The 22,228-nt window shown below is 56.9% G+C and overlaps 2 protein-coding genes across 10 annotated transcripts; both read left to right on the top strand.

Annotated features, from left to right (window-relative positions):
- Nucleotides 1–2,906: 2,906 nt before the first annotated feature.
- Nucleotides 2,907–6,016, top strand: ZBTB12 (zinc finger and BTB domain containing 12). The gene is given in 3 exon segments (XM_067752616.1): nucleotides 2,907–3,247; nucleotides 3,750–4,708; nucleotides 4,710–6,016. Coding segments are annotated over 2 exon segments (1,380 nt in total). The 5' UTR covers nucleotides 2,907–3,247; nucleotides 3,750–3,769; the 3' UTR covers nucleotides 5,151–6,016.
- Nucleotides 6,017–7,309: 1,293 nt separating this feature from the next.
- On the top strand, nucleotides 7,310–21,898 carry EHMT2 (euchromatic histone lysine methyltransferase 2). Of its 9 annotated transcripts, XM_067752603.1 has the most exons (28): nucleotides 7,310–7,408; nucleotides 8,055–8,121; nucleotides 8,218–8,436; nucleotides 8,532–8,785; nucleotides 9,459–9,543; nucleotides 9,632–9,672; nucleotides 9,892–10,047; nucleotides 12,110–12,247; nucleotides 12,368–12,482; nucleotides 12,640–12,741; nucleotides 12,962–13,110; nucleotides 13,195–13,338; nucleotides 13,425–13,660; nucleotides 13,741–13,923; nucleotides 14,047–14,129; nucleotides 14,602–14,708; nucleotides 14,789–14,911; nucleotides 14,999–15,100; nucleotides 16,899–17,003; nucleotides 17,102–17,256; nucleotides 17,342–17,509; nucleotides 17,916–18,060; nucleotides 18,438–18,515; nucleotides 18,891–19,006; nucleotides 19,111–19,197; nucleotides 20,699–20,777; nucleotides 20,917–21,092; nucleotides 21,417–21,898. In XM_067752603.1, exons 1-28 carry the CDS (start codon nucleotides 7,367–7,369, stop codon nucleotides 21,595–21,597), a joined length of 3,636 nt encoding a protein of 1,211 aa, XP_067608704.1. In that variant the 5' UTR covers nucleotides 7,310–7,366; the 3' UTR covers nucleotides 21,598–21,898. The 9 variants fall into 9 exon arrangements, 7 of the variants coding, with proteins under 7 accessions (XP_067608704.1, XP_067608706.1, XP_067608709.1 ...); XM_067752605.1 differs by lacking the exon at nucleotides 12,640–12,741; XM_067752602.1 differs by lacking the exon at nucleotides 7,310–7,408 and having other exon boundaries at nucleotides 7,823–8,121.
- The last annotated feature ends 330 nt before the right edge of the window (nucleotides 21,899–22,228 follow it).

Here is a 22,228-nt window from a genome sequence, read left to right as displayed (position 1 = left end):
CGCGTACCAAAAAAGAAAAAAAACCCAGGCTGACTTCCCTCCTCCTTTCTCTTGGTTGCTCAAGGAATATAGTTATTTCAGTCTGGGCGAAGTACAATTGTAAAAGTAAACCCACTGCCAAAAATACTTTGAATGTCACAGGGAAATGTCTAAGCTTTCCTACTGCTTAGACATTTCCTACTAGGCCACTGCTCACCTCCATTAGTAACCAAGAGTGGTGCTCTAAGCCCTGAGTTCACTAGTCCTTGACCTCTTCTCCCAAACATACACACAAAAATACATACACCTCTTTTCAGGTTGAAGTTTTGTGGACTGACAGGGCTGGAAGAGGCTTCAGAGGACAAACCTCCATTTCATTGAAGAGAATACTGAAACCTCTGGGGCCTTGAGGACTTCAAACCTGGACTAGAACCTAGATCTACTGTTCCCTAGCTTTTTCTTTTTTTTGGCTGCACTGGGTCTTCACTGCTGCACGCGGGCTTTCTCTAGTTGCGGTGAGCGGGGGCTACTCTTCATTGTGGCTTCTCATTGCAGTGGCTCTCGTTGCAGAGCATGGGCTCTAGGCGCGTGGGCTCAGTAGTTGTGGAGCGTGGGCTCAGTAGTTGTGGCGCACGGGCTTAGTTGCTCCATGGCACGTGGGATCTTCCCGGACCAGGGCTTGAACCCATGCCCCCTGCATTGGCAGGCGGATTCTTAACCACTGCGCCACCAGGGAAGTCCCCCTAGTTCTTTCTTGAATCCTTGGTCAGATTTTATTTCTCAGTCCCACTAAGAATCCTGAATGTATCTGTTCTTGACACCATGCCAAGGCGTTTGGCACTGCCACCCAAGGACGGGAGGGCCTCTCCTTTTACATTGGCAGAAGTTGGGGGCCAAAGGCCAAGGATCTAGACATCCCTGCATGGGGTATGCGGGAAAACAGCCCTACAAGATCTCCCCACCAGACTGTACAGGAAGAGACAGGCTTGTGCACTACAGCTTGTTTCCATATAAAATGGCAACTGGGTGGGCTGGGCATTTGAAGGATTCAGCAGCTGTCAACCCTACCTGCCACCTAGGACCACCTGTCTTAAACTCTAAACTGAGATAAGGACCCCTGTCCCATTCATACTCCCAGAAAGGAAAAGCAGCAAGAAAAGGACAGGATACAAAACTTTACAAACTTAAATTCTTACCTTGACAACTTTTAAAATTTCTGCTCTCACTGGAGTGTGAACAATTCTTCTGAGAAGTTTGGCAGTGAGGGAAAGAAGAGATAAGATATGGGAGCAGATTTTTAGTTAAAGTTCTTTTGAAATTTCAGTCTGTCCCCCAATTAGGCAAAGGAGAAGGGAGCTCTCATTGATTCAGCACCTACTATATGCCAGGCTCAGTTAAACTTCACATTAGCCCTGTGAGGAATCAGGGCCCCTCCAATTCAAAGATAAAGACTCTGTGATTCAGAGAATTAAGTAACTTTCCCAAGGGCCCTTTTCATAAGTAGTGGAATATGGCTTTGAGCCTAGGTGTTGTGTCCAACACAAATGCCTGACAACAAAGATATTTCTACAAAGAGGGCATTTTAGAATAGAGAGAACGAGATGAAGGCAAAAAAAGTCAGAGAATTTAAAAGGGAAAGGCAAAGAGTAGAGGCACCATCTAAACACTGCCCCCACTCCCCTACCAGAGGGCATCCCCTGAGTTCAGGATTCAGTTTAAGTCAGGAACAAACATTTTATGGGTGGATGCTGGCTGGACTGAAGAGGAATGACTTCAACAGTCTTTTATTGTATGACTTTTATTTGCAAAACATAACCCAGGACATAATTCATGCAATCAAGACGTTTACAATCCAACGGGGAAATCAGATATTGAACACATTCCACCAAATTTGATGTGTAAGGAAAATGCTCTAGTCTCCTGGAGAATGTAACAAACAAATCTAGTTGGCAGGAAACAGGGGCTTCTTCACCTGGACTTGGTTGGGTGGGGAAGTGAGGGTAGGTATGAGAGGTGCAAGGAAGAGGGAGGGAAGGGAGCCAGTCTTCGAGGCTGGTGATGAAGCCATGGAGACTGCAGCTCAGTTTGGGAGTGACAGAGAAAGAGAAGGCAAAGGTGCAGAGTTGAGGGAAAGTTTTGTTTAGGGCAGTGGAGCTCTGACCTTATCAGTCTGGTGGAGGAGGCAAGGATGGGAAGGATGCTAATATAAATATCATACTAATATAAATATTCACATAATTAGAAGAATTAGTACTAGGTCTATTTATATAGTAGGGGTGAAATAGTCAAGGTCATCGACCTTACGAGGGCGTTTGCCTTGGCAAGAAATTGGGATCAATTCTGAGAATGGGGGGAAGGGGAGGATAGGTGTGATTTCATAAAATTTTGAGACAGAGGAGAGGAAGTTGAGGACACTGGATTGTTGGGCCTTGCAGAAAGTTAAAATATCTTTTAGGCCGGGAGTGCTGAGGTGGTTACTAGCTTCAGAAGAGTTGGAAAAATCTGGAAGTGTGGCTGGAGGAACTGTGAACATAATCAACAAGGGATGCAGGCGTGGGCAACAGCAACCAACATCTCGATAGCCACGGGGCGGTCTGGGACCCCGGGAGGGGCGGTGGCTGCAACTCCGGCCCCGCTCCGCACAGCTGGGCCAGAGCAGCACCACTCCCGCGAGCAGGTGGCAGCGTCGCCCGCAGGGAGCCAGGCAGACGGGGAGCGCCGGGGGCGGCGGCGCGCATTGGGGGCAGAGGAGCAGGCTGCGCCGCGGGCAGCCGGGAGCGGGAGGCGGGCCCGAGTGAGCGGGCCTCCGCGCGGTATTTGGCACGCACGCGCAGACGGGCCGCGGGGCCCCGAGGCACAGAGGAGGGGGAGCCAGAAAGAGGGGGGTGCGGAACGTATTTCCGCTCTGGCGGACAAATAATACCGGCCAAAGGAGAGGCCAGGCCGTCCGGCCCTTTAACCGTGTGGGGGGGGGCTGGTGAAGAAAGGGGGGTCGGGAAAGGGGGAATCCTGCTCCTTTAATTCCCTCCCCTCTTCCTCCTCCCCGAATTCTCGCCGACGCCGCCGCGCGCGGGGCCTGGAACACACGCCACGAGCCGCCCCCGCCCCTCCCCCCTTACGCCCACGCGGAGCCGGCCCCGCGCGCGCGCCCCGTGCACCCCCGCGCCTGCGCGCTGCCCAGGCCCTGCCCGTGTGTGGGGGCGCAGTCGGCCCCGGGGGGGGTGGGGGAAATAGGGGGGGAAAAAAACAGCGCGCGGAACCCGGCCAGGTGAGAGGCGCGTGCACTCAGGGTCGTGGGGCGGGGGGGGGGCGTGCCACGGAGTTCTGAACGTTGTGGGGGGGGCCGTGCACGACGCGTGCAGGCAGGCAGGAGACGTGAAAGTCGCGTGCAAACGTGCAAGGGGGGGTGGAGGAATGAGGCAGCGGGTAAAGGGGGCGGGGTGAGAAGAGGCTGCAACCGGGGCCACCCTAGAATCCAGGCCTCTGCTCCCGCTTCCGCCGGCCTTCCCCCGTGGGCGCGCGGGCTCGCCCCATCTTCGCGGGCTGTCGGGCTGGGGGGTGTGGACGCCGCTGCCCCGCCCCCGGGAACCACGCCTCCCTCCTTTCGGAGGGACAGCGCCTCCCCGGGGGCTGGGGAAACTGAGGAAGAGGCTTGAAAACTGGATGATCTGATGCTGGGAGGGCCCGGCAAGAATGGGGGTGCGAGGCCTGGAGCCTTGGCCTAGGAAAGCCGGAGACCTTTGTCTCTGACCGGTTTCCTTCCCAACCAGGGTGGCCCACCCCCGCCACAATGGCCTCTGGGGTGGAAGTCCTGCGCTTCCAGCTGCCCGGCCACGAGGCCGCTACGCTGCGGAACATGAACCAGCTCCGCGCAGAGGAGCGGTTCTGCGACGTGACCATTGTGGCCGACAGCCTCAAGTTCCGCGGCCACAAGGTCATCTTGGCCGCCTGCTCGCCGTTCCTGCGGGACCAGTTCCTGCTGAATCCCAGCTCTGAGTTGCAGGTCTCCCTGATGCACAGTGCACGCATAGTGGCTGACCTGCTCCTTTCTTGCTATACGGGCGCCCTGGAATTCGCCGTCAGGGACATTGTTAACTACCTGACGGCCGCCTCCTACCTGCAGATGGAGCACGTGGTGGAGAAATGCCGGAATGCCCTCAGCCAGTTCATCGAGCCCAAGATAGGCCTCAAAGAGGATGGGGTCAGCGATGCCAGCCTTGTAAGCAGTGTCAGTGCCACCAAATCCCTCCTCCCTCCCGCCAGGACCCCGAAGCCAGCCCCCAAACCCCCACCCCCACCCCCTCTCCCCCCTCCACTCCTGCGGCCTGTGAAGCTGGAGTTCCCGCTGGATGAGGACCTAGAGCTGAAGGCCGAGGAAGAGGATGAGGATGAGGACGAGGACGTGTCTGACATCTGCATCGTCAAGGTGGAATCGGCCTTGGAGGTGGCACACCGGCTCAAACCTCCCGGAGGCCTGGGAGGAGGCCTGGGCATCGGAGGCTCTGTGGGCAGCCACCTTGGCGAGCTGGCCCAGAGCAGCGTGCCCCCCAGCACTGTGGCTCCACCGCAGGGCGTGGTGAAAGCCTGCTACAGCCTGTCCGAGGACGCAGAAGGGGAGGGCCTGCTGTTGATCCCAGGAGGCCGGGCCAGTGTGGGGGCCACCTCAGGCCTGGTGGAGGCAGCAGCGGTGGCCATGGCTGCCCGGGGGGCGGGGGGCAGCCTGGGGGCGGGGGGGCAGTCGGGGACCCCTGCCCGGAGGCTTTTCCAGTGGCAATCCCCTAAAGAACATCAAGTGCACCAAGTGCCCGGAAGTGTTCCAGGGCGTGGAGAAGCTGGTCTTCCACATGCGGGCGCAGCACTTCATATTCATGTGCCCGCGCTGCGGCAAGCAGTTCAACCACAGCAGCAACCTCAACCGCCACATGAACGTGCACCGCGGCGTCAAGTCGCACTCGTGTGGCATCTGCGGCAAGTGCTTCACACAGAAGTCCACGCTGCACGACCACCTCAACCTCCACTCGGGAGCGAGGCCCTATCGCTGTTCCTACTGCGATGTGCGCTTCGCTCACAAGCCTGCCATTAGGCGGCACCTCAAGGAGCAGCACGGCAAGACCACGGCCGAGAACGTGCTGGAGGCCAGCGTGGCTGAGATCAACGTCCTCATCCGCTAGCGCTAGCGTGGCAGGCGCTGGGTCCCTGGGCTGGGGGGGAAGGGGGCTCCTTGGTCCAGGAGAATAGGGGGGTGTGGGGGGCAGGGGCAGGCAGGTACGGTGGGGAGCCTGAGCAGACACACACATCCTGAGGGAGGGGCCGAAGATTCCTTAGAAGACCTTGCCTCTTCAGAAGAAAAGGATGGACAGGGAGAGAGTTCTTTGAGAAGGCCAAGGGAATAGGGGGTCCCAGAGAAAGATTTTCTTCTCTTGGAGGTGCATGGATATGTGGAGGGAGGGAAAACGTCCTGTGGGATGAGGAGGGAAAAAGACTGGAAAATATTTTATTCCTGGCCACGGCTGCCCAGGAAGAGGTTCTGGCATTTCGTGAGGTAGGGGGTGGGTGGGTGGGAATTGGGAGGGAATTTGGCAGGAGGCAGCTTACCTGCTCCTGCTTGGACTAGATCCTTGGGAGAGGGAGTGGTAGGGAGAAAGGATTATTGAATTCCGGAAAAGGAAGGGGGAGACAGTTCTTGCATGCTGGGGAAATGGGATGGGTACAAGGCTCACCAAAATTCTAGGGAGAACAAAGGAAGATAGCAGGTAAGAGAATACGGGGGTGAGCATCCTGGGTAGATACTGGGAAGGGGGGTACAATAGCAGGAACTACGAATAGTGGTGGGGGTGGGGGGTAGGGCACTGAGATGAGAGGCGGCAAGGAGGGCTGTTGCGGTGGGGGAGGGAGAGGAGTAGAGACTTATACAGTATTTTTTAAGAAAACAAAACGTATTTTTTAGGATTTTTTCTGGAGTTTGGGGTTTTAGTTTTTCTGCTTTTGTTTTCCACAAAATAAAAAAAAAAAAAAACTTTTTCTTCTTTATACTCTATCTGGCAACTGCGTGTAAATGACTATCCCACCCTAGACCACCTCACCCTCTGAAGCAATTTTCTAAGTACCCAGAGGACACAACTCACGCAGGTCTCATGCCTGAAGGAGCCTTGAGAGGGGAAGGGGAGTGTGACAAGTGGGCTCCTCTGGCCAGAGACCCTCCCAGTTCTGCATCCTCAACTCCTGGCAGATACCTCACAGCCCAAGTGTTCCGTGATTGTTTGGCGGAGGTGTTAACAAATGACCTACTCTAGTTGAGTTTGGTATCAGGGCTAGGGATGGGGCATAGGCGTGATCATTGTGCCCACCAAAATTGTAAGCTGGAGCCTGAGTTTGGGCGTTTTTGGTCTGGGGAACGGGTTCCTGTCCTGAATAAAGATAAAAACTACTGGGTTAAGATGCGGAGAAGACTACAATTCCCAGAAAGCTCTGGAATAGTTCTTAACCGAAGAGAACTACAGTTCCCAGAAGGCCTTGAATTGGCCTCAGATGCCCTATACCCTATCCACTTGCCTGTGTCAAATATCGCATGTGAGATACAGCCATTTTCCAAACTTTGACCAGATGTAAATACCTAAAGAGATGGTACTCTAAATACTGCTTTCAAAGTTGTGTGTCCTGGTGTAATATCACTCATACTTCCACTGTCGGCTGGGCTATGACCAACGGAGTGCCTGCTGTGCTTGTGAAGTGTTTGGCAAAAAAAGTTTACTTATTAGAGTGTTACCAGACAGTAATGACTCGGGCCTCTGGGGGCTTACCTGGATCTCTAGTGCATGTGGTGGCGTGACATGTCTGGCATAAATGGAAGAGACATTTAGCCCCAGGTTTTCAAAAGGGATCGCTGCTCCGGGGGACACTTGAAACTGCATGCTAGAACCAGCGAAGAGTAAAGGTGTCCTCCGCGCGTCCCCATCGCCCCCTTCTTGCTCGTTAGAGAAGCAAGGCCAAAACTGAGGCCGAGTCTTCTATCTAGTGACCGAGAAGCTAGAAAGGAACCAGAAGCGGGAGAAGCACACATGGGCAGGACTGGAAATACAGCCAGTGCCGAGAGCCGGGAGGCTCAGTCGCTCCGCTAGTTACCTAAAGCCAGGTGGCAGATGGAGAAGCCACACCTGGACCCACGCGTGCCTCGCCTTCGGTTCCCAGCTAAGCTGAGGCCAGGAATGGCAGGAATGCTCCCCGGCAGCCCCCAGCTTAGTACAGGAACTGCCATGTCTGAGGCCGCCCTCCGGGGAAAATGGCCAGAAAATGCGTAGTGGCTCCTTTAAGGCTCTTCCTAGCCCTCCTACTCGCCCACGTGACCCGGGGCGGCCGCGCGCCGGCTCGGCCCCCAGCGCAAGCGGCGATGGCGGCGGCGGCGGGAGCTGCAGCGGCGGCGGCCGCCGAGGTGCGGAAGGGGAGGGGGAGAGGCGGGTGCATGCCCGCGCGCGCGCCCGGGGGAAGCGCGCGCCCGTGCAATGCTCCGGGGGTGCATCGGGGCCGGGGGGCCCGGGCGAGACTTGCAGCAATCCGGAGGGCCAGCACCGGGGGCGGATGAGGGGACCAGGGGGTGGGAGGTGGGGGGAGTGGGCACCGAGGCGCGCGTGCAGCCGCCGGCTGCCCCCGAGTGGGCAGCGGGCGCCGGCGCCCCAGGAACACGCGCGAGGGGCACGAGGGGCCGTCCACCGGGCTGGGGGACAGCGGGTGCTGGAGGGGTTGGTGCCCGGGGTCCCCGCGGCCTGGGGGACAAAGGGGGAGAGGCGCGTGCAGCCGGGAGGAGGGGGCGGGGCCGGGGTGCGGAGGCCCCGCCCCCTCCCCCTCCTCTCTTCTCGGTCCCTGAGATGCGGGGTCTACCGAGAGGGAGGGGGCTGATGCGGGCCCGGGGGAGGGGTCGTGCGGCCCCTCCGGGCAGCCGTGGCCGCGGAAGGGGGGGGCCCCATAGAGGAAGAGGTAGGCCCCGGAGCCTCCTGTCTCTTCCCAGGGCCCAGGCGTCCTGGGCCCCTCAACTTCCTACGGGACTGACCAGCTCTCCTATCCCTTGTGTCCCCTCCCAGGGGGAGGCCCCCGCTGAGATGGGGGCGCTGGTGCTGGAGAAGGAGCCCAGAGGAGCCACCGAGAGAGGTGAGTGCAGCAGAAACAGGCCCAATTGGACCTTCACCTCCGCCAGCACAGGATCTCTTGAGCCCTTAGCCCTGAACTTTTTCTCTTCCATTACAGTTCATGGCTCTTTGGGGGACACCCCTCGTAGTGAGGAGATCCTGCCCAAGGCCAACCCCGACTCCCTGGAGACTGCTGGTCCCTCATCCCCAGCCTCTGTCACGGTCACCGTCGGCGATGAGGGGGCTGACACACCTGTAGGGGCCACACCACTCATTGGGGATGAACCCGAGAATCTCGAGGGAGATGGGGACCTCCATGGGGGCCGCATCCTGATGGGTGAGAGGCCAGGGAGCCTGGGGGTGAGGTGGGGCATTCTCTGACTTTGTCTTCCCTCTTATCTTGTCTCCTGCCTGCTTGCCTGTGTTTTTCAGGCCATGCCACGAAGTCATTCCCGTCTTCCCCCAGTAAGGGGGGTGCTTGTCCCAGCCGAGCCAAGATGTCAATGACAGGGGCCGGAAAATCACCCCCATCAGTCCAGAGTTTGGCTATGAGGCTGCTGAGTATGCCGGGGGCCCAGGGGGCAACAGCAGCAGGGCCTGAACCCCCTCCGGCCACAGCCAGCCCGGAGGGGCAGCCCAAGGTCCATCGAGCGAGGAAAACCATGTCCAAACCAGGAAATGGACAGGTGAGGCTTAGGGGGAGGTTTGCGGGGGTGGGAGAGACAGGGTAACCGTAAAACTCTTGTGGGCCGCTTTTTTACAATTTACCTTCAGGTGTTTTCTTCTCCAGTCACTGCTTCACATATTTGCCAAGGCTACTGTGTGTCAGTTTCTCTACTGGGGCTTAATCTGGAACAGACAGGTTTCTATCTTCCTGGGGTTTACATTCTTAGGCAGAGGGGAGTAGAAAACACTAATGCTAAAGAGTTAATTATGTAGTTAATGTCTTAATTACTCTTATAATAATGACTAGAGAAACTTCAAACCACTTTTCCTTTCTACCTCAAAGCAGGCCCCAAGGGAACTTCTCCCTTCTTTGAAACTGCCCCTGCTGTTCTAAAGGTTTTACTATGAATCTCTACAGGGAAGGAGCTGAGGGCCACAGAAACATCCGAGGAGGGAAATGACAAGAGCCCCAGAATCTCAGAAGCTTTATGACAGTGTTTTTAGGGCTCTTGGCATCAGTGTTAGATGTGGGATGTGCTTGACACAATTCTTATTATTGGCGCAGAACTTCAGATGGCATTTTTTGAGGGTGTGGCTCACCACCCCACCCCGACCTGGGGCTTGGCTCTAAGCTAATCCAGGCAGAACCATAGATGCTCCCTGCCCCTAAGCGTGCTCCCTCTCTGCCCCCAGCCCCCAGTCCCTGAGAAGCGGCCCCCTGAAGTGCAGCATTTCCGCATGAGTGATGACGTGCACTCGCTGGGGAAGGTGACCTCAGGTCAGTCCCACCCCCTACCTACCTGCGGCTTGCTATGGCCTGTGCTAAGGGTTTAGAGTACAGGCCTCACTCCTTTCTCTCTTTCCAGATGTGGCCAAAAGGAGGAAGCTGAACTCAGGAGGTGGCCTGGTGAGCCAGGAGAGGCAGGGAACAGGGCCTGGGCCTCTCCTCCTGGGGGGCTGCTAGGAGGGATCCTAGGAGCTGGGGCTCCATCTCGCCCTCAAGGGAAATGGGGTGCTGCTAGGAGGTGATCCTAGGAGCTGGGGCTCCATCTCGCCCTCAAGGGAAATGGGGTGTTGGTGAGGGAGTGCCAGCAGCTTCAATTTTTTTCTTTAAATCTTTTTCTAGTCAGAGGAGTTGGGTTCTGCACGGGGTTCGAGAGAAATGACCCTGGAGAAGGGGGACCCCGGGTCCCTGGAGGAGTGGGAAACGGTGGTGGGGGATGACTTCAGCCTCTACTACGATTCCTACTCTGTGGATGAGCGGGTGGACTCTGACAGCAAGGTGAGAGGGAGCCAGCCGCCCTCCCGGCCAGTGCTCCCCCACGTCCAGGGCTCGCTCTCCAATCTTCCTGCCCCACTTTCTTCTCTCTTTCCTTTTCTGAACACCCACTAACTCACTGCCCCATACTGTCTGTAACTTATTTCCAGCGTGTGCTCTACCCCATACCATCCCCTTGCACCTCTCCACAGTGAAAATCACCATCCTGGACTTCGGGTTTAACATCCCATTTTATGGTTTATTTGTTGTTTGTTTGCTTGTTTATTCCTTTGTTCCTTGTTTGGTTTTATTTCACATATATGTCTGTCTATGCAGCAGAATGCTTAGTCTTGCCTGTTTTGCTTTTCATTCGTTTTATCGTGGAAACTTTCAAATATACACAAAAGAATAGAATAGTGAGCCCCCGGGTAGCCATCACCCAGCTCTAAGGATTATCAATACACAGCTGACCTTGACTCATCTCTTCCTCCCCAACACCCACACTTACTGGATTGTTTCAGAGCAAATCGCAGATACCATATCATTTTATCTAGAAATATTTCCACAAGTATCTCTAAACATAAGACCTCTTTCTGTTTCTAAAAAATTTACAAATAATTTTTTTTTTCCGCCGTGCGGTATGTGGGGATCATAGTTCCCCAGCCAGGGATCAAACCCATGCCCCCTGCAGTGGAAGTGGGGAGCCCTTCCACTGGACCACCAGGGAAGTCCCTACAAATGATGCTTTAACACCATCACCTTGCTACCAGTCAGTCTTCACATTTTCTCGGTTGTTTCATAAATGAGTTTTCGTCTGTCAGGTTTCAGTGGGGTCCACACATTGATTTGATTATTTTTCTTAGGTCTCTCTTGATGTATAGGTTCCCTATTTAAAAAAAAAAAAAACAAAACTTGCCATTTATTTATTGAAGAAACCAAGTCGGTTATCCTGCAGAATTCTTCACATTTAGGAGTTGGCTGTTTGGGTGGGGATTAACACATAACTCTCTGCCCAATGTTGCATCCCATCAGGCGTGGAACATTTGGTCTTTTATTAGTGAAGTTAAGATCAGTGGATTCAGGGGATATCAGCCTGACTTCATTATAGCGTTTCTAGTTTTTTTTGTTTTTTTTAATCTTTGGCTGTGTTGGGTCTTCGTTGCGTGGGCTTTCTCTAGTTGTGGCGAGCGGGGGCTACTCTTTGTTGCAGTGCGTGGACTTCTCATCGCAGAGGCTTCTCTTCTTGCAGAGCATGGGCTCTAGGTGCACGGGCTTTAGTAGTTGTGGTACGTGGGCTCAGTAGTTGTGGCTTGCGGGCTCTAGAGCACAGGCTCAGTAGTTGTGGCGCACGGGCTTAGTTGCTCCTCAGCATGTGATTTCTTCCCGGACCAGGGCTCGAACCCATGTCCCCTGCATTGGCAGGCAGATGCTTAACCGCTGCACCACCAGGGAAGCCCCTCTAATTCGTTTTTCATTTAGTGTATTCAGTCTTGCCTCTTTATGAGCTTCATCAAGAGTCTTCTACTATACGTGTGTTATCTAGAACGTTTTCCTTTCTTTTCCTGTTTACTATTATGTTGCAAAGATTCATCATGTTGTTGCATGTCACCATAGCGCCTTTTTTTTTTTTTTTTTTTTTGCGGTACATGGGCCTCTCACTGTTGTGGCCTCTCCCATTGCGGAGCACAGGCTCCGAACACACAGGCTCAGTGGCTATGGCTCACGGGCCCAGCCGCTCCGCGGCATGTGGGATCCTCCCGGACCGGGGCACGAACCTGTGTCCCCTGCATCGGCAGGCGGACGCTCAACCACTGCGGCACCAGGGAAGCCCCAGCACCTTATTTTTTATTACAGTATAATATGCTACACCTCCTCTCCGTATCCAGCCCTTTCCTTCCTTTCCTGTTCACACTCATCATCACCACGGAGCCATCCGTGGAGAATTGTTGTTTTCTTGATCCAGCCTCATTCTCTGAGTCCCGGGGGTCGGATGTGTCCTGCTCTGCCTGTCTCCCATGTTCCCCCCAGCAGACAGCTGTGGCCTGGGGGTCACTGTTTCTTCAGCCTCACTTTGCCTCTCTTCCAGTCTGAGGTCGAAGCTCTGGCTGAACAACTGAGTGAGGAAGAGGAAGAGGAGGAGGAGGAAGAGGAGGAGGAGGAAGAGGAGGAGGAGGAAGAGGAAGAGGAGGAGGAAGATGAAGAGTCAGGCAATCAGTCTGACAGGGTAGAACTGGAGGCTGGCGTCCCCGGAGGAGTGGGGACTTTGGGGACAGCGGTCTGAGTCCTCAAAGGAGGCGTTTATGGGCTGGGGGCCGGGCTCTTTAACGCTCTTCCTCCCCCCCAGAGTGGTTCCAGTGGCCGGCGCAAAGCCAAAAAGAAATGGCGGAAGGACAGCCCGTGGGTGAAGCCATCACGGAAACGGCGGAAGCGGGAGCCTCCGAGGGCCAAGGAGCCACGAGGTGAGAAGGCTCCTCTGTTTCGGGGTCCCCTCCTGCAGCCCCCTCCCGGTCCCCAGAGAGCATGCACGCACACACACGCTAGCATGCACGCCCGCATGTACCCCCGCATCCAGGCACCTGTGAGCTCGCACTCTCACTCTCTCTGTCTCTGTGTCAGGAGTGAATGGTGTGGGCTCCTCAGGCCCCAGTGAGTACATGGAGGTCCCTCTGGGGTCCCTGGAGCTGCCCAGCGAGGGGACCCTCTCTCCCAACCACGCTGGTAATTGCCAATTGCCGGGATAGGGAGCCACTAGGGGGCGCCCTCGGGGCCGGAGGGAATGGGGAGGAGGGGAACCCCGCTGGAGCTGGGGTGTCCGTGGCCAGACTTTGGGGGTTCTGGAGCACGGAGGGAAAGTCAGGGTGGGGGTGAGAGGCCCCAGGAGGGGTCCTGGTGGGTGAGAGGCTGGGCCTCCCTCAGCTCCCTCTATCCTCCATCCAAGGGGTGTCCAATGACACATCTTCGCTGGAGACAGAGCGTGGGTTTGAGGAGTTGCCCCTCTGCAGCTGCCGCATGGAGGCACCCAAGATAGACCGCATCAGCGAGAGAGCGGGGCACAAGTGCATGGCCACGGAGAGCGTGGATGGAGAGGTGGGCCTCTGGGCTGGTAGGTGACAGGGCATCCAGCCCCAGAGCCCAGCCTCACCTTCTGTCACCCATCCTCACTGCACACAGCTGTCGGGCTGCAACGCTGCAATCCTGAAGCGGGAGACCATGAGACCGTCCAGCCGCGTGGCACTGATGGTGCTCTGTGAGACCCACCGTGCCCGCATGGTCAAACACCACTGCTGCCCAGGCTGTGGCTACTTCTGCACGGCGGTGAGTGACCAGTGGGGCAGACAGGCAGCATGCCCCATGGGGGTAGGGGCTCCCAGAGCCTGGCCACATTGTTTTCCTGCCCCCAGGGCACCTTCCTGGAGTGTCACCCCGACTTCCGAGTGGCCCACCGCTTCCACAAGGCCTGTGTGTCCCAGCTGAACGGGATGGTCTTCTGTCCCCACTGTGGGGAGGATGCATCTGAGGCCCAGGAGGTGACCATCCCCCGGGGGGATGGGGTGACCCCACCGGCTGGCACTGCAGCCCCTGCCCCCCCGCCCCTGGCCCAGGATGCCCCTGGGAGAGCGGACACTTCCCAGCCCAGGTACTGGCTTTGCCCTTCCCTTCTGTCTGCTCCCTGCCCCAGTCCCCGTCTCCCCTGAACGTTCACGCCTTCTCCCACAGCGCCCGGATGCGAGGACAGGGGGAGCCCCGGCGTCCACCCTGCGACCCCCTGACTGACACCATCGACAGCTCGGGGCCCTCCCTAACCCTGCCCAATGGGGGCTGCCTCTCAGCTGTGGGGCTGCCACCTGGCCCAGGCCGGGAGGCCCTGGAAAAGGCCCTGGTCATCCAGGAGTCAGAGAGGTGAGTAGGGGTTTCCCTCGGGCACAGCAGCTAGGACCGGGGCTGGAAGTGTGGAGCTGCAGGTGTGGGGACCGATGCTTGAATCTGGGGAGTCAACCCCCTCTCCCTCCCTCACCACGGCAGGCGGAAGAAACTCCGTTTCCACCCCCGGCAGCTGTACCTGTCCGTGAAGCAGGGGGAGCTGCAGAAGGTGATCCTGATGCTGTGTGAGTATCACTCCTTCGTTCAGCAAACCCTGCCTGAGCACCGATTATGTACCAGTCACTGGACTCGGGGCCAGGACGGCAGCAATGAGGGACATCGTCCTTGCCCTGAAGGACTTCGTGTGGTGGGGGAATAACCTGTGATGATGGGGACTGGGGACTGTTCTGAGTGCTTTGCACGTTCACTCACTTAAATCTTCCCAGCGGAGGCCCAGAGAGGTTAACTACCTTGCCCAGTGCACAGCAGTACTAAGGGGCAGGGGCAGGGCCGTTTGAACTCAGGCAGAGCTGGTGCTCTTAACTTCTTACCCTGATCAGTGCCGTGCTGCAGTGCAGGTGAGCACAAAGAAGGCCCAGGAGGGCCCCTGACTCAGGTTGGGGCCCTGAGAAACCTTCCTGGAGGAGGTGCCACCCGCCCCCTAGCTTGCTTACCACCTGTCCCTCCCTCTCCCGGTGTGGCGGGCCCTCCCCACAGTGGACAACCTGGACCCCAACTTCCAGAGCGACCAGCAGAGCAAGCGCACACCCCTGCACGCGGCTGCCCAGAAGGGCTCTGTGGAGATCTGCCACGTACTGCTGCAGGTCAGCGCGGGCCCAGCCCTAGGACCCCCTCCCCTGCCCAGCCCCTCCCTGGTGCCAGCCTGCGTGCCCCCTCCTTGCAGGCTGGGGCGAACATCAATGCTGTGGACAAGCAGCAGCGGACGCCGCTGATGGAGGCCGTGGTGAACAACCACCTGGAGGTGGCTCGCTACATGGTGCAGCGCGGGGGCTGCGTCTACAGCAAGGTGCGCGGCCGGGCAGGCCGGGGCCGGGGCTCAAGGCCTGGGCTTGAGGTGCCAGCCAGCCGGCTCATCTGCCTGCATCGCCCTCAGGAGGAAGACGGCTCCACCTGCCTCCACCACGCAGCCAAAATTGGGAATCTGGAGATGGTCAGCCTGCTGCTCGGCACGGGACAGGTGGACGTCAACGCCCAGGTCAGCGGCCGGGCTTCTGGCCCAGCCCCCTGGGGTCCTTGCCTCAGCCTCAGGCTTTAGGTCCCCTTTCTCCCTCGTCTGACCTTCGACCCTTTCCCTGCATTTCACACTGTTCCAGTCTGTCCCCGTCTCTTTTTCCCCCTTCATTTGTATTTCTCTTCATTCTCTTCTGTTTTCTTTTTTCTGCTTATCACTTTTCAAAATGAGTTGCGGCCTTCATCTCTGGAACTGTCCAGTGAGATTCCTTACTAAGTCAGTTTTTCGTGTGTTGGAGGTGTTTTAGTCTGTGTCATTCTTCTTGATCTTTGGGTTTTTTTATTTAATTAATTTTTATTAGAGCATAGTTGCTTTACAATGTTGTGTTAGTTTCTTCCGTATAGCAAAATGAATCAGCTATACATACACATGCATCCTGTCTTTTTTGGATTTCCTTCCCATTTAGGTCACCACATGTGTTAGGTTCCCTGTGCTATGCAGTATGTCCTCGTTAGTTGTCTATTTTATACATAGTATCAATAGCGTATATGTGTCAATCCCAATCTCTCAGTTCCTCCCACCCTCCCCTTGGTATCCACACATTTGTTCTCTACGTCTGTCTCTATTTCTGCTTTGCAAATAAGATCATCTGTACCATTTTTCTAGATTCCACATATATGAGTTAATATACGATATTTGTTTTTCTCTTTCTGATTTCCTCCACTCTGTAGGACACTCTCTAGGTCCATCCGTGTCTCTACAAATGACCCAATTTTGTTCCTTTTTATGGCTGAGTAATATTCCATTGTATCTTTGTGCCATATCTTCTTCATCTATTTCTCTGTTGATGGGCACTTAGGTTGCTTCCTTGTCCTGGCTGTTGTAAATAGCGCTGCAGTGAACATTGGGGTGCCCTTCTTGATCTTTGAATTATTCTGTCCCTTGTCCAGAAGAAGCCCCTTGCCATAGGCTCCTGTGACTTTTGAAATGACCCAGTGGCCTTTGAGAGCATCCTTTTCAGCACCTATCCTGCCCCCAACTCAGGATCTACCATTTCTCTAAGAAACTCTGGTTCCTTTAAATGGGAAATATTTTTTAGAGACTACAGTTTGTGTACCTAGGGGTGGTCATTGTCGTTGGGTCCCTGCTTCTAGGACTTTTGAGTGGGCAGATCGAGGAAATAATGTATTTTTTCTTTTAATTTTTTATTTTTTTTTAATTTATTTATTTATGTATTTATTTATTGGCTGTGTTGGGTCTTCTTTGCTGCACGCGGGCTTTCCCTAGCTGCGGTGAGCGGGGGCTACTCTTTGTTGCGGCGAGCAGGCTTCTCATTACGGTGGCTTCTCTTTGTTGCGGAGCACGGGCTCTAGGCGTGCGGGCTGCAGTAGTTGTGGCTCGTGGCCTCAGTAGTTGTGGCTTGCGGGCTCTAGAGCGCAGGCTCAGTAGTTGTGGCGCACGGGCTTAGTTGCTCCGTGGCATGTGGGATCTTCCTGGACCAGGGCTCGAACCTGTGTCCCCTGCGTTGGCCCGCAGATTCTTAACCACCGCGCCACCAGGGAAGTCCCAAGGAAATACATACTTTTTAAAAAGAGAAAAATCACTTCGCGGCCTTGAGCAATAGACGTTTACTAGTCCCATCTTGTAAACGAGGAAACTGAGACCCAGAGCCGTTAAATGATTTGCCCAGGGTTCCACAGCCTGTGAGTGGTGGGACTCTGAGTGTGAGTCTAGCTCCGGAGCCTGTGCTCTTGACCCCATCTGTTTGGGTGAGCAGGGCTGGAGCTGCCTCTCCACGCTCCTCCTTCCCCCCCACCCACAGGACAGTGGGGGGTGGACGCCCATCATCTGGGCCGCAGAGCACAAGCACATCGAGGTGATCCGCATGCTGCTGACACGGGGTGCCGACGTCACCCTCACAGACAATGTGAGAGTTTGATCGGGATACGGGAGGTGGGTTCAGCCCCCCCGCCCCTGAGCAAGGTGCCGGCTGGGTTCACACCTCTCCCCCTGCCACCTCCACAGGAGGAGAACATCTGCCTGCACTGGGCCTCGTTCACCGGCAGCGCCGCCATCGCAGAGGTTCTCCTGAATGCCCGCTGCGACCTCCACGCTGTCAACTACCACGGGGACACGCCCCTACACATCGCAGCCCGGGAGAGCTACCACGACTGCGTGCTGTGAGTCTCCACCCCTCCCCCACCTGGACACTCCTCTGCCCCCTCTCACAGCCCCGGACCCCACAGGCTTCCCGTCCCCTCCCAGGTTGTTCCTGTCACGCGGGGCAAACCCTGAGCTGCGGAACAAGGAGGGGGACACGGCGTGGGACCTGACCCCCGAGCGCTCTGACGTGTGGTTTGCACTCCAGCTCAACCGCAAGCTGCGGCTCGGGGTGGGAAATCGGGCCATCCGCACTGAGAAGATCATCTGCCGGTGAGCCTGGGCTCTCTCTTTACCCGGAGCGACCTCCGCCCCCTCCCCTGGCCCCTAGAATCCTCTGAGCCCCCCAAACCACCTCTGCCCCCCATCCGCCTGCCACACGCACACGTCAACTAGATGCACCAAATAAAAACAGGGACCATCCCGCTGAATTAGAATTTCGGGTGAGCAGCGCATACTTTTTAACGTTAGCAGGGTCCCGTGCAGTATTTGGGACATACCTGTCCTGAAAAATTGTTCCCTGATACCCTGAAATTCAGATTTCACTGAGTGTCCTGCCTTTGATCTGGGAACCTTACTCCCCACGCCCCAGTGAACCCCCAGAACCACCCTCTTCCCTCACCCAGCCCTCTCCCCACCTAGGGGAGTCCTCACCCACCTCCATCTCCCCTCCTGCCAGGGACGTGGCTCGGGGCTATGAGAACGTGCCCATTCCCTGTGTCAACGGTGTGGACGGGGAGCCCTGCCCCGAGGATTACAAGTACATCTCGGAGAACTGCGAGACGTCCACCATGAACATCGACCGCAACATCACCCACCTACAGGTGAGTGCAGGGCCCTCCCTGGGCCCTCCTCCCAAAGGGACACCCAGAGCCACCAAGTACAGCTGGGCACACTGTGGGCCAACGAGGGCACCTGGCCAAGGTCGTGGGGCTGAAAGGGAGCTCCGATGTGGGCTTGCATCCACCTAGGGAGGGCGTCCTTTTTCTAGGACACGTGAAGGTATCACATGGGCTCATGGTGGCCCTAGAGACACCCCCATCAGCAACATCTTGATTCCCCCTCATCCCGGGACCATCACCATCACTGTCCTACAAGGTGGACCCTAGAGAAAGGACAGCAGTTGTGGGGCAGGGAGCACTGGAAGCTGAGGGGCCGAGGCCAATTCTGGGGGGTGAGCTGACCCTACCTCCCGCCCCAGCACTGCACATGCGTGGATGACTGCTCCAGCTCCAACTGCCTGTGTGGCCAGCTCAGCATTCGCTGCTGGTATGACAAGGTACGTGCCCTCGCCCTGGCCGCACACACACTCATCCACTCCTTTGGGGGAGCTGGCCTCTGACACCAACTCTCTGGGACCTTGTCCCTCACCTTCTACCCTGTGGGGGAAGCAGCAAAGAGGGCAGGGCGAGACCTGGGATTCCTAGGCTGTTGCCAGGACAGAGAGGGGCCTGGCCCAGATATATGCAAACACAGGGCGAGGGTTGCGTGTTTCCTGTTGGATAAACTAAGAGCATATGTGGCCTCCCCCAGCCTGTCCTCCCTGTGTCTGGGTTGGGGTCAGCAGTGGATTTTTCTGTGAAGTCTTGGGAGTCCTGGGCAGCTGAGGTGGGCACCACACAGAAACCACTGTCCTCCCCTCCCTCAACCCCAGGACGGGCGGCTGCTCCAGGAATTTAACAAGATCGAGCCCCCGCTGATTTTTGAGTGTAACCAGGCGTGCTCCTGCTGGAGAAACTGCAAGAACCGGGTAGTGCAGAGTGGCATCAAGTGAGGCCCAGCCCCTCAGCTCCCCTCGCTCCCCTTTCTCCTTTCTCTCCCTCGGGGCGCTTCCAGGTCACGCCACTGAGTATCACCCTCTCTCCTACCCCCAGGGTGCGACTGCAGCTCTACCGCACAGCCAAGATGGGCTGGGGGGTCCGAGCCCTGCAGACCATTCCCCAGGGGACTTTCATTTGCGAGTGAGTGGTGGGGAAGGGGTACTTTGGCTCCTGGGGGCGTGGGGCTGGATGCAGGGCCACGGCTGACTCCCAGGCCTCCCTCTCTGCCCTCCTCCCTGATGGGTCCCAGCTCTTCCTGCTGCCCCCACTCCAGCCAGCCTCCTCTGACCCCCATCCCCAAGCCTCCGCTCTGGCCAGACCGCAGTGCCTGCGTCTCTCCCTCCCCTTCGGTGTATTTCCGACCCTCACACTCCCTCTCCCCTGCCCTTCCCAACTGCGGGAAGCCCCGGTTTCACAGACAGACAGAGCTGGGTGTCCTTGGCCAAGTTCACAACCTCTCTGAGCCTCATTTTTCTTGTCTGCAAAAGGGAGGTGATAACAGCTGCCTTTCTGTCCACCTCATCAGGGGCCTCAGGCCTCTCCATCCATCAATTCTTTCTCTTCCCATTATCCGTTACCTCTTCCTTCCCCTAGCTTTTACTCCATAGCCTTCAAACGTAATCTAGGTCTCCTTTGGCCTTAAAAAAAAGAAGAAAAAAAAAGAAAGAGTCCTCCAGCCCCAATTGCCTATTTAAGAGACCATTCATTTTTCCTCCATCATGTCATCTCTCAATTTGACTGAGGCAAGCGACCCCTGCCTCCTGGGCCTCAGTTTCCCCATCATCCATTCACTGCTCATCCCTGTCCACATCTGCCTTTACCCTCACCCCTCTGCTGATGCCGCCTCGCAGCAGTCCCACTCCCTGACCCGTGTGTCTCAGTCCTCATTCTCCTGGCACCTGCCACCCCCCTCAGCTCTGGCTCCCATGACACCGTCCTCACCTGCGACCCATCCATTCTTCCTCTTCACCAGCTCCTCTCCCTCTACTTTCCAAACGTGGGTGTGCTCACCCCCAGTTCTTCGTAGCTCCTGCGGCTCCGTCCCCTCCCTGCTGTCCTCACCCCTCTCCTGTCCTCAGCCCAGCGTTGCCCCCACCTGCTGGGTGATCCCTAGTCCACAAACCCCCGTGTCTACGCCTGAACAGATTTCCCCACCCAGGCCGACTGCCCACAGATACTGATCCCTTCACCCCAGAGGCTGGGCGCCGCTGCGCTCACCCGAGTCATCCTCTGGTGCGGCTCGAGCCCCTCCCTCTAACTTCCCCACCACTGCTTCTCCAGCTCATCCCTGGCCCCACTCTGTCGGTCCTGCCTGTTGATCTAGTTGTCTGGTGGGACCCCAGTGGCGGGAGTGTGTCCTGTGTGTACCCTCACGTGCCTGTGTCCCCAGGTTCCTCCTCCTGTACCCCCCTTCTGGGTGGGGGCCACCCACCCCCTCCCTCCCAGATGATGTCCGCTATCCTTGGGGGCCCACTGTGCCTTGGGTCGCCCACCCCAGTCCCAGCTGTGCTGATCTGTGAGATTCACAGACAGCTGACGAACAGTGGAAGAGGAATCCTGGGGCTGTGAGGAGAGACAGGGCCTGGAGCCTGCTCCCGGTAATGCCTGCTCACCTCCAGAACCACCACTCCCTGCCCAACAGGTATGTCGGCGAGCTGATCTCCGATGCTGAGGCTGACGTGAGAGAGGATGATTCTTACCTCTTCGACTTAGACAACAAGGTGGGCAGGAGACCCCTCTGCCGCCCTCCTCTCAGCAGATGGAAACCCGAGGAGGAGGGGCTGGGTGGTCAGCGGGGTGGGGAGGTTGGCCCAGCCAGCGGGGTGGTGGTAGATGTGACGAATGACGCCCTCCCATCAGGATGGAGAGGTGTACTGCATCGACGCCCGTTACTACGGCAACATCAGCCGCTTCATCAACCACTTGTGTGACCCCAACATCATCCCCGTGCGGGTCTTCATGCTGCACCAAGACCTGCGATTTCCACGCATTGCCTTCTTCAGCTCCCGAGACATCCGGGCCGGGGAGGAACTGGGGTGAGGCGCCCTGCGGCTCGGCCAGGGTGTGGGAGATGCAGCGAGCCCAGGACCCAAAGCGGGCGGCTGGCGAGTGCCTGGTTTCCAGGCATGGATTAGAGCAGAGCTTGTCCGATGTCACTGTAAACAGTCCTGAGCCTCACAGATTCTGAGTCAGTAGGTTTGGGATGGGGCCTGAAGAATCTTCACTTCTAACAAGCTACCAGGCAGTGCTGGTGCCGCAGGTGCATTAGAACAGAGGAGGGCTTAGAGCCCCTCCGAAGATGGGGGTGGATGCTTTGGAGTGGGTCTGGGTCCCACAGACCTCTTGTGCTTCTCTGACAGGTTTGACTATGGTGACCGCTTCTGGGACATCAAAAGCAAATATTTCACCTGCCAGTGTGGCTCTGAGAAGTGCAAGCACTCAGCTGAGGCCATTGCCCTGGAGCAGAGCCGCCTGGCCCGCCTGGATCCCCACCCCGAGCTGCTGCCTGAGCTCGGCTCCCTGCCCCCCGTCAACCCCTGAGAGAGGACCACGACCGCCACCCCAAGCCCTGGACAGCCAGCTCCGCCACTTGCTGCCCACACCTGGGGGTGCTACCGTCTCCTCTCCCCCTACCCCTTTGCACATTCCTCAGTTAGATCCCAGCCAGGCCCTGGAGGTCTGACAGCCCCTCTCTCCCAGAGCTGGTTCCTCCCTGGGAGGGTGACTTCAGGGCTGGCCACACCCCTGTTCCCCACCCTCAGCTGAAGTCTAATGAATTGAAGTTGGGTGTCTGTGCTAATCGGTTTCCTTTGTTCTCAATAAATGTTGGGTTTATAATAAACTGGGTGACTGTTGGCGGAAAAGCACACACAGCCAGAGGGAATGTGGGTCCAAGGGGCAGAAAGAGGATGAGAAGCAGGCTGGACAGGTGTGGCTGGTGTGGTTACCCTCCAGGGGAGGGGGAGGGTTGTGAGGGGATTACTGGGGGGCAGGGTCTAGTCAAGGGCAAATCTCATCTCCACACTTAATCTTTGGCAGGAGGGTGTAGGCGTGACTGTACTATGATTGAAGTAGTTTGCAAAATTCTGAAGGGTTTTCTTAGAGCGTGGGAGTCCTTCAGGCCATGGTCCATGAGGCCCGAGCAAGCAGCCCTGACCTGACCCGCGTACCG

This window comes from Pseudorca crassidens, chromosome 10 (assembly GCF_039906515.1).
Source record: "Pseudorca crassidens isolate mPseCra1 chromosome 10, mPseCra1.hap1, whole genome shotgun sequence".
NCBI classification, from domain to species: Eukaryota; Metazoa; Chordata; class Mammalia; order Artiodactyla; family Delphinidae; genus Pseudorca; species Pseudorca crassidens.
This window is presented reverse-complemented; position numbering and strand designations above follow the sequence as displayed.

What these genes read in the sequence shown, in the direction of transcription:
- EHMT2 (XM_067752602.1), top strand. Translation starts at nt 7,842, where the DNA reads ATGCGGGGTCTACCGAGAGGGAGGGGGCTGATGCGGGCCCGGGGGAGG. An exon ending in GAAGGTGATCCTGATGCTGT is followed by an intron (nt 14,130 to 14,601) that starts GTGAGTATCACT and finishes CCCTCCCCACAG; the next exon opens with TGGACAACCTGGACCCCAAC. An exon ending in GGGGCTGCGTCTACAGCAAG is followed by an intron (nt 14,912 to 14,998) that starts GTGCGCGGCCGG and finishes CATCGCCCTCAG; the next exon opens with GAGGAAGACGGCTCCACCTG.